We start from the raw sequence: 13738 nt of genomic DNA, 5'->3' as shown, positions 1-13738 counted from the left end.
AATGATTTGTTTTGAAATTGATGCAAGTGATCATAATCGGATAGTGGATTATAGTTGTCGTTATGTTTGCGTTGCGGACTCAAACAGGATTGTAATTAGCGGAGACTACAGAATCCAGTCTACTTGAAAACACATAAAACAACACTGAGATTACATCCTTCCGTTCGACGTCCTTAATTTTTAACTTTAATGTTATAAACCAAAGCGAATTCATTAGACGGTTGCTTTAAACTTTTACTGTTATTAATAGAAATAATGTCTCAAAAAGGCAAGGAAAAATTAGGTACCATTTAAATATATTTTAAAGAGACATTGCACTATTTAAGGAGTAGGACCCGAAAAAAGGGAGTGTTAGAAAGAAATAAATAAAACTCATAACTTATGCTTAACTTTATAGAAATTCTAAACAATAAAGTTGTATATATGACAGTAGTTGCTTTTTCCGTGTAATAAATAAATAATCAATTACTCTTTTGTATGATTTGGCAACACTGCAATTAACAAAGAATAGAATAAAAACAAAGAAAAGCCACGTCAAACGAATAAAATATGTATTCATTCAATTTTTTTTATTAAACTAATATATCGTTCATCATATGAATTGGAAATGAGTTTTGAATTAAATGTAACCGTAAGTTTAGTTTGTGAATACTAGGCTTTGTTCATGCTATTGAATCTTGATTCTTCACAAGACTAAAGTTGTATTATCGTTACATATATTTTTAGATGCAGGCTGGTGGATCTTCTCAATTCTATCCAACTCTTCCGACGGGATTTGCTCCTAACCCAGGTGGTGGGCCAGCACATTTCCACACTTTGACAAGTGGGCATGTGCAAACGCAACAACTTTCCCAACATCAAAAAGCGACAACACAACCACAGCAAACAGGATCTCAAACGTTATCACATTCGCCTTCACCTCCAAATAGCTACTATAAAGACGAGCGTACTCAACGACAGCACACAAAGTTATTAAGGAAACTTGAGAAACAACGGGAAATGAGTGAGTATTTGTTTTGGATCGCGGTTGGTTAGTTTACATAAAATATACATATAATAAGTGGTGAATTTATTCATACATTTATTTGGATGAAATTGTATTTAGCTTAATGTTTTTGTTAAATGACTAAAGTATTCCCATACATATGTAAGTAATTACCTATGATATACGATTACCTTTTGGTACTTTATATATACATAAATATGTTTGTTTCACAGAGTATAATATGTCCGTGCATGTCTGTCCGTGCGACCGTTTACCTATGCAAGCGATAATTTCTGTAAAACTGGAGATATCTCGACCAAACTTGCTAGACACATTTTCCTTTAGCATCCTAGTAGAAGGATTTATTTGTGCACCAAGGATAATATGGTACGGATGCATATGAATCAGTATAAAAAGTGGAAAATGTGACACATCGGCCACTTTTATATGTTAATAATTTATCAAATTTCGACCCTTTCCATATCGCATACGTTAAAATAAAATACGCTTAAGAGATTTCGTCAAGAATATTTATTTCTATTAAAATTGTTAATCGATGGTAATAATTATGGCTATATTACCTTAGCGAATTAGAATCATTTTCGACGTTTTTTCATTTTTGTTTTTGCTAACATCTGAAAATGTCACTGGTTTTAATCCTCGAAAATTGGAACTTGGACCTTTTATCGTTATAATATTTTTACCAATTAAATTATTAAATTTTTTTAATTAAGTCATTGTTTTAATTCTTACGACTTTAAATTTTTAAGTTGTTATACGTTGAGTATTACTCTATTAACGTGAACTTCATACGAACTATGAATTATATCTTGTTCTTTTATTGAAAGATTTTGATATGTCAATACCGAAATATATAGCACCTCCTCGCCGTAGTGACTTAAACGGGTATCATAATCTTTCAGTTAACTCTGCAAACAATAGCCCAGTCAATGGAACAAAGAAGCACGATCACGTTATTGCAACTTCAGCGGTTTTGCCATCGGATACAGCTAATTCAAATTCTTCTGTAAAAAGTTCGATTGACAATGGATTAGGAGTCATTCAAAGTGTTCAAAATATAAACAAAAGTATAGTCCAACCAAAACAGGATACATCTCCACTGCGGCAACCATTAAAAAAACATATTTTACACTCTCAAACTACGCAACGAAATGGGGGCATAGCATCAAATACATCCCAAAGTGGGCTAAGTTATGGTGTCAATATAGCTAGTTCTAAAGGAGACAAAGGAGAGTTTAGTTCAAATGTCCTCGTGGATGAGGAAGACCCTCAAGCCTTGATTATAGAGCAATTATCTGCTATACAAAAACCGAGTGTGAGTAAAATAGAGTTTTCCATTAAACCAATACATTTAAATTTTTTCATACTTATTATTTTATATATTTTTAAGGTAATTAATTTAACTTCACGATCAGCAAAAATTATTTGGGAGAAGCCAATAATCACTGATTCACAAATTGATACTAGGAATCTACGTTATAATGTGTTGCTTAGTGATCGTGCTAAGGACGGAAAATACAAAAGCCTTTATAAAGGCGATTCATATGACTGTATAGTACAAGACCTTCAACCAGGTCAGATGTATGTAGTTCGAGTTCAGGTTTGTTTATGCTAATCATATCAATATTTGCAGCATATATATTTCGAATTTACTCTCAGGTATACTATAACAAGATGCAGGGAACAGCTTCTGAGGCATCTGAATTCATGACTCCACCATGTGAACCAGATCAGCCAATGCCACCTAAACTTGTAATGCGAACGAAGAATTCGTTGCATTTACGTTGGTCGAACCCACCATCTAATGGTTCACCCATACAGCATTATTTATTGGAATATGACGACGGTAAATCCGGGCTATCTTTATCTACCCGCTCCTCACGTCAAAATAGTGAGAATGATTGTCATAACTTTGTCGAAGCAACGAAAACAAAAGGCAAGCACTACACTCTTACTAAATTGCAGCCGTCAACTGTATACTATTTTCGTCTGGCTGCCGTCAACGATGTGGGTATGTCATTATATTCCACCATTTGCTCATACTGTACCTCGAATAATCCGCCGATTGCACCGAAGCCTCCTAAACTCCAGAGCAGCAGTTCTACAACTATCCGCCTTTGGTGGGAACGACGACAACAAGATGGCGATTATGTCTTGCAAATACTTGATCCCGATTCAGGTCATGGTTACCTAAACGCTTACAATGGTCCAGATACGAGTCATGAATGTTGTGAACTGCGTCGAGCTACATATTATCAGTTCCGGTTACGTGCAGAAAATGAAGCGGGCAGCTCTCCATGGTGCAATGAGGTTACCTACCAAACAGCTCCTGAAAAACCAGGTAAACCGGGTAAACCACATGTGAAAGGAAAAATACATGGAACTCATTTTCGAGCTCGTTGGGATCCACCCATAGATAAGGGAGGCGCCGAAATAATTCGATATTTTCTCGAAATCACATCTGGTGCTAAATTTGAACGTATTTATAGTGGTACTGATACAGAGAGCATATGTGATCGGCTTCAACCAGGTACAACGTACCAGTTGCGTGCGTCTTGTGAAGGTCCTGCAGGCATTAGCCCGTATTCTGATGTGGCCCACATTACATCAGAAGCTTTAGTACCTGCGGCACCTTCGCCACCTTATTACGATAGTCCGCCGGGTCCATATGCGGCGGTGTTAAGGTTGGATAAACCAGAAAATAGTGGTGGTGCCCCCATTTTGGAATTTGAAGTACAGATGCGTCATTCTGTAGATGATAAATACGCTATTGCGAATAAAACAAATGATTATTCAATTGTTTACCATGGACGGGATACATTTTGTGTGGTCAAAGACTTACAACCTGGTTGGCCTTATGAGGTACAGGTTCGTGCAATTAATCGCATTGGTGCTGGGCCTTGGTCATCATGGTTCCGTTTCTCGGCAGCTGCGGCACCACCGAACGTACCCGAAAATCTAAATGTTATAATCAAGTCGGCGACTCATTTGCTAGTAAATTGGGAAGAGCCTTGTAACAATGGTGCACCTATTCAGGAATACCGTTTAGAGAGTTTAACTTTGGAAAATGAATCCGATCTTACTTTTGAAAATTCATCACACAAATCAGTATACTTACCCTGTTACCATGGTGGGCAAACGAGCATCGATTTACGAAATTTATCACCTTTTACTATATATTACTTTCGCGTGAATGCCAGTAATGCGGCTGGAGTGAGTAAGTGGTCGACATGTATACAAGCGCGTACACCAGCGGCAGTACCTGCTGCGCCACAAATTAAAGACTGTGAATTTACTGCAAAAAAAGTAGTATTAAATTGGTCGAAACCTGAATGTAATGGTGCTTATATCACTGGATATACCATTGAATGTGCAGAAAAATCAATTACCACTGCGGATGCAAATACCACATATACAATTCATGGTTTAATACCCGAAACTACTTATAAAATTCGTTTGCAGGCTTTTAATAGCATCGGTTGCGGACCTTTTTCTTCTTACACAAAATTTACAACATTACCTTCACCCCCGCCGCCACCAACACTTGAGTGTACAGGAGTAGGTCATAACTTTATAAAATTAAAATGGGGTGACGGTAAAAACGTTGATTTTATCAAATACTATGTAGAAATGTTTGTACAGCGTGCAAAAGAGTTCCAGATAGTTTACTCGGGCACAACTTGCATGTGTAAGGTGAACAAGTTGCAGGAAAGTACCGCTTACACCTTCCGCGTATATGCAAGTACTGATCGCGCCGGAATCGGAGAATTTTCAGACGAATATATTTTCAGTACGACTCCTACTTTGCCGAGCAACATTAAAGCTCCAAGGGTTGCCATGGAAGGAGCAGCAGCCTGTTTATTAACACACGGTGTCGGCAGTGCAAGTAGTTTCGTTCCATCCGGGATTCTTCCTGAAACACCTACAAGTTTTATTGCCGGCTTAGGAAACCTTTCTTTAGGTGTACCACTTACTCTAGAATGGCAAAATTCCAAAAATTCGTTCAGTGATACTGTAGAATACGTATTGCAGTATGCAATTGGTAAGGATGGTGACTACAGACGGGTAAGTTTTACAAAATTTTTACATCTGATTTTCACTAAATTTTGTGGATGGTTATTTATTTTCAAATTAAATGCTTTGATTAAAAATATTATTAATTAATATGTATAGATATTGTATTTTTTATGCAATTAAAATTTAGCTTGTTTTTCAAACATTCAGTATGTTAACAAAAGTTACATACTACAGTGTTTAAGTAAAAATCTAGCAACTCTAGCGTGTTCTTAAAATCTAAGGCATTTGTGAAAATGCAAAAGTAAATGATATTGGTAGTTAATATTAATTAATTAAATAATAAAAATGTAACTTTTGGATGACTGTTTTTTTTGTTTCTAGATTTACAGGGGACCAGAAACCAAATTTACAATTGAAAATCTTGAGCCGGGAACTATGTACCAATTTCGAGTGTATCCTATTCGTGTTACTAAATCTGGTGAAGATTTAGTTGGCCAATATACTTCTGCATTTCGATACCAAGTACCACATCTTGCAGCATTGGACGATATCGATGGAAACTTATTAGGAAATATGGGCAGCGTTTTTGGAACAAGCGCTAAAGGGATAAATAACAGCAACAACGTTTCCATGAATTGCCATGGGCATTCACACTTAGCTCATCATGTTCACAGCTTGCATACACATCACTCTCATAGCCATACGCACCACAACAGTAGACAATCAACGTCCAGTCTTCATCATCGTTCAGTAAGTGCGTCTGCTGCAAGTCCAAATGGTTTTAATGGTCATAACAACACCAATATTAGCGATAGCAGTAACAATAGTGGTAGCACTATATTAATCGGTCCAAATGCCATTGGCTTAATACCTTTGAGTACATCAATGGCAAATGAATTGACTACAGTGGAATTTGCTGGTTGTGACGATCCACTACATCATCATCATCATCATCATCATCAATTTCTTGGTGGAAATGTTGGTGCAGGATCTGATTCCGTAGGATCTACACCAACTACGACATCGTTTCTGGCTGCTGCTTCAAATAATTTGCTAACAAATAATGCGTTATTAGTACATGGTATCGGTTCATCCAATCATACTCAACATGGTGTATTACGCCGATATATTACCAAATTAACTACGATATATACGAACCGAAAACGTTTTACCGACCAGGAAAAGGCAGTTTTATTTATGGTTTGCTTTTTGTTTTTTACATTCATATTTGCAACACTGGTTAAAGCACTAATGCGATAAATTTTGACAGAAAATTACTATTGTGGAAGAATATGCAAGCCTTTTATAAAAACGAAAGCAATGCATTTGCGATTAAAATGGTGAATGTGTCGATAAATAAAAGCAACCAACACTTTTTCAAAAAATTCAACTACCTAAAGCTCATATATTCTAACCTAGGTGTGGATGTTCATATATATATACTATACATAGAAATGTGGTGGAAGTTTATAATCTAATTCTCAATTGATTCTACTTAATCTGTTAAATGCAATCCATTCAACATTGGAAATCAAATTATAGAAGCGAAAATACAATGATTTCTTTATAATTCAATTAAAATATTTAACACAATTGGCAACTGTGATATGCATATTTTAGTTAAGTTTATTTTTCATAGAGAGTTTAAATGTTTGAATTGTTAACGCTTTTTCAATTAAAACTTAAGCGTTACATGAATGAGATTAAGACAAACTGCAGAAAACCAATAAATATAGTGTTAACTTTATTTGCTGGTCAAAAGTTTCAAATGTTAAAACATATGTGTCAAATTAATAAGAAAAACATTTCCTAAAAGTTTCATCTTGCTCTATCCGTAATACCAGAATGATAAAAGACTTGTTTGTATGAGGGGGATTTCTCGTGTAATACATTTATTTACGACTTATCATGATTACCTATCCTTTTAGCTTATTTATATAAGCATAATGCTCAGATAAATTTGAATTTAGTGTATGTTTAATGAAATGCATAAATAAACTACAACACATATGTAGTTATATCTCCGTTTATACTTATTAAGTATTTTAAAAGCCAGGCAGTTATAATTATTAAATGGAACGTTCGAAAATGATTATCACTGTACCTTTTCAATTAATGTGTTATTTGAATTCTTTATGTTCAGCGCAGATTAAATATGTCTCTCTTAAAATATTATATTCATATAGTATTATTTCGAATTTTTAAATATATTTTTTAATCTAAATTCATATTGCTTATGCTTATATTCTGCATTTTTGATCGACCGTCATATTATTTTTATTTAAATATCTTCATACCATGTAATAACGTAAATCTTGCTTGGTGATATAAATAGATATACATACATATGTATGTCTTTAGGCTCTAAATTCAAAGGAGGGCTCAAATTTTTTTTTATTTACTTAGTTTTTTTTGTCTTTTAAATAACTTGATATTTTATTTATTTATTACGTTTACTTCCAGTTCTAATGATAAGTCCTGCAAGTAAATTTAGAGTAATCCAATTTTTCTAATAAAATAACCATTGTCGATGTCAACAATTTACAGATTCAAGAATTATAAACTATGTAATACATGGCACATATGAACGCTGATATCTTAAGTTTTTCTAACTCAAACTTTAATTTTAGTATTTTCCGACATAAACTAATTATACATTTTCTCTGACCAATGAAAAAAGTACTAAAATATTGAACCTTTTACTTAGAATTGAACGCCATTTTTATTGTAAGTTTTCACGTAGCTTAGTTTCAGGCTTGGACCAAAATAATCAGCAATGAATGGTAAATATTCGGCTCATTATTGTAAATCATCATCTCTTTAATCCTATAGAAGTATTTTTAGGGATGTGCATTCACTTTTTATGAGGACTTTCATTATTCCATAACTATTTTACTGTTAATACAAATGAAATTTATAGTATTTGTAGTAACAATAATGGAAATTAAAATTTAATTACTGATTGAAAAAGGAAAGGTAATTTAGTAAAAAGTTTATATAAATATATATTTTTTTTATCAAGTTTGGGGTAATGAATGAACACCTAAGATTTGGAAACATCCACTTGTTTACGATATATGCTTGTAATGTTCTAAAAGCAGAATCTATGAGAAGGTTTTTAATACAGCTTTAAATAATTTCAAATTATATATTATATAAATTTGGTTAGCTTACATATGTATATAAATTGGTTATTTTTTTCTATGAACTTTTTTCTAGTTTGAAATTAGTTCCGATTACCAGTTTTTTTTGTACTAAACATATTTTCGAAATTACGAATATTTCGCAAAGTATATGTAACGTTTTTAGTTGACGGCTAACCACTCTACTGGTCATACATTCACCAATAGAAAACGCTGATTTCAGTTGGCTAAGCATTGGAGACGGTCTAAATTATCAATCAGTTTAGAAAAGGAAAATTTTAACGGATATATTGACCATAAAACTTTAATTTTGTAATACCATATGTATTTTCAAAAAAAGTCTTTGAAGGCGTCATTATTTTGTGCATTTAAAAGTTCATGTTGAGAATTGGGGTAATGATTGCCTTATTACGTATAAATTATAATTTTTTATTCTTCGCTCCATGGCTCTTTTAAAACAATGACAACACAATTTCTCATTTACGTACGAGTAAATACTTCGTTCTAAATGATGCGAACTAATATAAATATTCGTTTACTATAAACGTAATTACTTATTTAAAGATAGTTTAAAAAATTTAGCAGAAACTATTTCCTGCTTAACGTATTAAAAAAATCATTTATTGTTGTCATTGTATATACACAGATGACATATAAATACCGGTAAAGTATTTCGTAATTATTGACGATTTATACATAATTATTGACAAGATACTTATTATAACGTCCTATAGAGATCTATTACAGATTTAGAAACAAATTATATATGTACATATGTATGTATGTATCAATATCGTAAAAAGTAATTATTTAAAAACAGATTATTAGACGCACTGTGGTCACCAAATTAAATTAAACAATTTTCTTAATTTTTTATTTATATAGACGAGAAAATTTAATTAAAAATACATATGACTTATTACGTATATTGTAATAATTTATATACGCCTATGTATATACTTAAACAAATATTGGTGTTTGTATTTTTTAACTTGAAATTCAGTAAAACTAAAAAATACACATTTATTGTTTGCTTATGGAATATTCACTTTTTCATACCCATTTCATCTTCTATAAGAGCTATTGAATATGGTATTGATAAATATGAGTGAAAAAAATAAAACAATGTGCTTTATTTAGTAATGGTATGAGGTGTACTATAACAAATATTAATCTTTACACTTAATTAATTGATACACAAAAGTCGGAATATAAAGAAGGGGGAAGACGAAAATTATGTTAAAGTATATAAAAAATTGATTGTTTATTATCATTACCATTATAGCATAAATAATGCAGAATAAAAATATTTAGACTCTACATACGTATATAAAATATTGAAAATATATAACTAAATATATATACATAATAAAAATATATTAATAAAAAATATAAATGATCCGCTTGTCTTAATTTTTCAAAATAACTTCTGTTAGACGATCTGCATATAACGAGTTGTTTTCTTTATTCTTCTCAAAAAGCTCAAAAGTAAGTTTATTATCTTATATTTGTATGCCCCGCAAAATGTTGCGTAGTGTATAATAGTTTTGTTTACTTTATGGTGGTTTGTAACACCTGAAATCAATGAAGCTATATAACGGTTGAACTGAAAGCGATCAAAAGCGATATAACCCCTAATGAGAAACCTCAGAAGTATTAAATTTTGCAGTAAAGATGTAGCGGGGAAAATGGAATCCTATGAACCAACTGCTAAAGTATTTTGAAAGACATGAATTTGTCCTAAGAAATTATAAATATGGGAACATACCAATATGGGAGCATACTGCATTATCCATGTAATTAAATTTTCTTTAAAATATTAACTTGAACTGAAAAATAGCATCACGTATCATATTTGTGTAACAGGTTGTTTGGCCTGTTGATGTTAGTCAATAATTGACTTGAAGATTTAGTTTTGTCAGTTAAGGAACACACACCGTTAAGGAAAGTTCACTGTACTTTATTCTAGTTATTTAACAAAATCTAAAAACAGTGGTTATATCTATACATTTAAATCCAATATGGGTTTCATAATCCTAAGTGGCTTGACTGTAACTGCTCAATTGAAACCGATAATTGTTCGAGACGTTGGACTAATTGCAACATATTTTCTTGTGCTTTAGCAGCATTCAAATCGTGAACACTCTCTAATGAATCTTCTTCGGCAGCGGCTAACTCAAAATGCAATTTAGCTAAACTTTCCTGTTGTTCTCGTATTTTAGTCATCTGTTCCATCGTGCAGCCAGAACCTAAATCAAATAGAAGTTGACTTTTAGCTTTTTTGAATTCGGTGGATTACTTACCAAAAGCTTTTAGCTTTCCAGAATGAAAATCATCCAGAAGGCCTAAAAGAGCTCGTTCCATATGCTTCACGTCCGGAACTTCTGAGACAAATGAGTGATGTTTAATAGGACGGTGATCGAATTCATTTACGTTTGAGCTACCGCCCGCATTGGTGGTGTTTAACGAAGTAGAAGGATCGATGCTACCCACTTTTTCACGAAATATGTACAATCTGACTTTATTATTTGAACTATCATGGTTTTGTTTTTGAGAAATGTCATGTTTCATACCAAAATCTATACTATCGCAATATACTTCGTTGGAATTTTCTGGAATGTTGCTGGCACTATGGTCAGTATTGCATATATCTGCCTCTTTTTCTTTTATATAATATTGTTTGGCAATTACCATTTGTCGAAAGATTCAATATTTGGATTTGCGAATAGATTATGAAAAACAAAAAAATTAAGAAAAAAAATAGAAATAAAATAAAATCATGAAATATAACTGAAATTATTAAGCATATATTTATTTATAACTAAATAATACTTATTACTAGATGATAAGTAAAATAAAAGTTCAATAATTTTAAAATGATATCATTGCTAATTGTGCCTATAAAAAAGGAATACATTGTTTTGAATTCAAATTCATTCATAGCGAATTCGATGTAATAGTGTTGACATTTTTTATATATCCTCAAAATGGTAATTTTGAGTGATAACTTAATGTAAAGAGAATGTAAAACTCCCAGAATTGTCAAAATGTAAACAAGAAATTCATGATAAATACAGAAATACCTTCTTTTACATTAAAGATTAATTGATAATCATTCGTCCAGAAGTGTGTTTGGCAGAATTAAAAGGTGGAAATGGATTACTAAAACACATATTCAAAGATAGAAAATACATCACTTGTAAAGATTTTTAAATAGTTCATAATCATGATCTATAAATTATTTAGTATTTCCTATTTTTCGGAAAGAAACATGTACATCTTATATGTAATGAAAGCCCGGAACATTCAACGAAGTATAGGAAAACATCATACAATATGATATTCAATGCACAACGAAAATGTTCAAACACCCTCTTGCAAAGAGAATCATGAAAGCAAAAAATTGAAGGACGTGTTCTTGGCAGGGATTCGAATGTGGTACACACTAATACGTCTTGCGACACATGCAAATGTATGTATGTATATATAAATGGGTTTAAATAAAAAATATCAACGTTGACATGGGAATATATTTTTTAATAAAATTTATTTACCTTGCCACAATGTAACTCTTAACCAGTTACAAACCTTCTAGGGAGAATAAATAACATGGTTTTTTTTAAAGAATTGTTTTCGACGAAAGATATAAACGGTATAATACATAGTTAATAATATGTAATTATGAAAATTTATTGAATTCGATCCTTCAGAACGATGATAGACACCAACATGCGGCGCTTTAACAGTGGCAGCAAACTTATTAATAAGTTAAAAACTGCTAAATTACCTTTAAGCAATTTACGCTGTCGTGATTTGAAATCAAGTCGTTCATCATTGTTGCATCCACCCAGGCTTGCACTAATTTGTAGATTTGGACGTGTACGTCGCTCATTTATATATGTTACCTTAGCTGAGGTTAGCTGACCTTTTTCAGATGTTCGTTCTATGGAACAACTGGCTGAGTTTCTACTACGAGTTGTATCCCCACTGGACACATTTTTTATCTGCAGAAAATTTAAGGTTTAACTTTATTTTCAATTTAATTATTCGTCCTACAATCATTTTGGGAACTGCCGGAGTAGGAAGGATACTTTCTGGTTTAGGACCTGATTTTGGCACAGTGGTATGGTTGTTAATATCTTCATCTCCGTCATTGTCGTTTGTAACGAGCTTTTGTCTTTCTACTACTTCAGCATTTGTCTCCATGATCTCTACACTCGCTCAAAATATAATATATATCCAAACAGATTTATTAACTTGGAATAGCGAAAAAATATTACCAATTTGTTTAAAGCAATTTTAAATTCTGAAATAGAAAACTAGTTTTGCGATTTATTACAAGATAGATAGTTTCTATCATTCTTGGATTTATTAGCGATGTCAGCTGATAAGATCTGTTAGGTACCGTCTCCAACTATCGATAATATATCTGATCGAACACTAAAATTAGCTATCGATAGTTCTGATTTGTTACATCATCAATATTCCTTTAAACATTTATATATATTTATGAACATAAAACACAATATGTTTCTTCTATATATTAGAAGACTGATAATATACAATAATTATAGTTTCTCAAATATATACTCACATATATACATAGATTATTGAATAAATCACTTCCCGCTTACGATCCTACGTTAGGGGAAGAAGAGTATATAATGAGTTACCTAACCTCGAAAAAAAAAATTTGTTTAATGATTTGATATCAGTTCTTCATATTTATTATGTTAATATTTTTCACATCTTTCATTTAATTGAAAGTGTTGCAATTATTTTAAGCCGATTTCTTTTTAAATCCCAGTGTATACACCATTTGCAACATACCAATAATACCTAAGCCGCAGAGCCCTACAGTCAAACCAAATAATACCTTATCTGCTGGACCTCCTTTTAAAAAGACCGGTAGATCATTATGTGCCTATAAGTAATTGTATAATCATTAATGTGCCACCCGTTAATTTAAATGTATTACTTGAAATTTCTTCATGCTACTTGCAAGTCCATCGGGTAATGCCATTATTATATTGAAAATGATTATGTAAGCACACCTAAAATATGAAATACAAATTAATAAAATATTCTTTATATTTTAAATTTTAATTGATATTTTCAATTAAGTATTTACAATTATTAACACGCATATAAATCAGTAGTACTTGCACTCCTTGAAAGAGTTGTAATTGTTATAAGTTTATATTATTTGTTGCTCAAATCAATATTAAACATTTATAGATTAACCAAGGAAGTGAGTTTCGGATCCAATTCGATTTTAACGAAGTGCATTACGTGCACTCACGATAACGAAGTTTTTAACATGTATAAATAGATTTTGACAAAGATATGCACACTTGCAATTCCTAAAACGAACTAAATAACACGTAATACTCAATTCACATCCGGCTTCTTAATAAAAGTGTTATTGAAACATTTTTTATATATGAAAAGGGTAATATTTGAATGAATAATATTTCCATCTTATGTCAGATACATGACGTTCTTTATTCGGCCCATGAACACAAAATAATGAGAAGAGCAACATCGAAAATATATTTTCACCGTTATATAT

General features: G+C 31.9%; 3 protein-coding genes across 9 annotated transcripts in view; 1 reads left to right on the top strand and 2 right to left on the bottom strand.

The window, feature by feature from the left end:
- LOC120769557 (fibronectin type-III domain-containing protein 3A) overlaps window positions 1–8968 on the top strand; it is a 34896-nt gene extending 25928 nt beyond the window's left edge. For both annotated transcript variants that reach the window (XM_040096605.1, XM_040096606.1), the window contains 5 exons: window positions 727–1003; window positions 1909–2321; window positions 2397–2606; window positions 2666–5071; window positions 5405–8968. In XM_040096605.1, coding sequence (XP_039952539.1) covers window positions 727–1003; window positions 1909–2321; window positions 2397–2606; window positions 2666–5071; window positions 5405–6283 — 4185 coding nt within the window. In that variant the 3' untranslated portion in view covers window positions 6284–8968. The remainder of the gene's footprint in view (window positions 1–726; window positions 1004–1908; window positions 2322–2396; window positions 2607–2665; window positions 5072–5404) is intronic.
- A 1137-nt stretch (window positions 8969–10105) lies between these two features.
- LOC120768903 lies at window positions 10106–12552 on the bottom strand. 6 transcript variants are annotated; one of them, XM_040095662.1, is made up of 5 exons: window positions 12223–12552; window positions 11954–12170; window positions 10740–10829; window positions 10470–10685; window positions 10106–10415 (listed from the first exon to the last, which is right to left on the bottom strand). In XM_040095662.1, exons 1-5 carry the CDS (start codon window positions 12370–12372, stop codon window positions 10195–10197), a joined length of 894 nt encoding a protein of 297 aa, XP_039951596.1. In that variant the 5' UTR covers window positions 12373–12552; the 3' UTR covers window positions 10106–10194. The 6 variants fall into 6 exon arrangements, with proteins under 6 accessions (XP_039951596.1, XP_039951597.1, XP_039951595.1 ...); XM_040095663.1 differs by having other exon boundaries at window positions 10470–10658; XM_040095661.1 differs by having other exon boundaries at window positions 10470–10829; window positions 12223–12377; window positions 12447–12548.
- Window positions 12553–12862: 310 nt separating this feature from the next.
- Window positions 12863–13478, bottom strand: LOC120768604 (cytochrome c oxidase subunit 7A1, mitochondrial). The gene is made up of 3 exons (XM_040095366.1): window positions 13298–13478; window positions 13145–13220; window positions 12863–13090 (listed from the first exon to the last, which is right to left on the bottom strand). The coding sequence occupies exons 2-3, from the start codon at window positions 13187–13189 to the stop codon at window positions 12947–12949; spliced, it is 189 nt and encodes a 62-aa protein (XP_039951300.1). The 5' UTR covers window positions 13190–13220; window positions 13298–13478; the 3' UTR covers window positions 12863–12946.
- Window positions 13479–13738: the final 260 nt, after the last annotated feature.

Source organism: Bactrocera tryoni, chromosome 2 (genome assembly GCF_016617805.1).
Source record: "Bactrocera tryoni isolate S06 chromosome 2, CSIRO_BtryS06_freeze2, whole genome shotgun sequence".
Lineage (NCBI taxonomy): Eukaryota > Metazoa > Arthropoda > Insecta > Diptera > Tephritidae > Bactrocera > Bactrocera tryoni.
The sequence above is the reverse complement of the archived record's forward strand: the minus strand, read 5'-3'. Positions and strand labels throughout refer to the sequence as shown.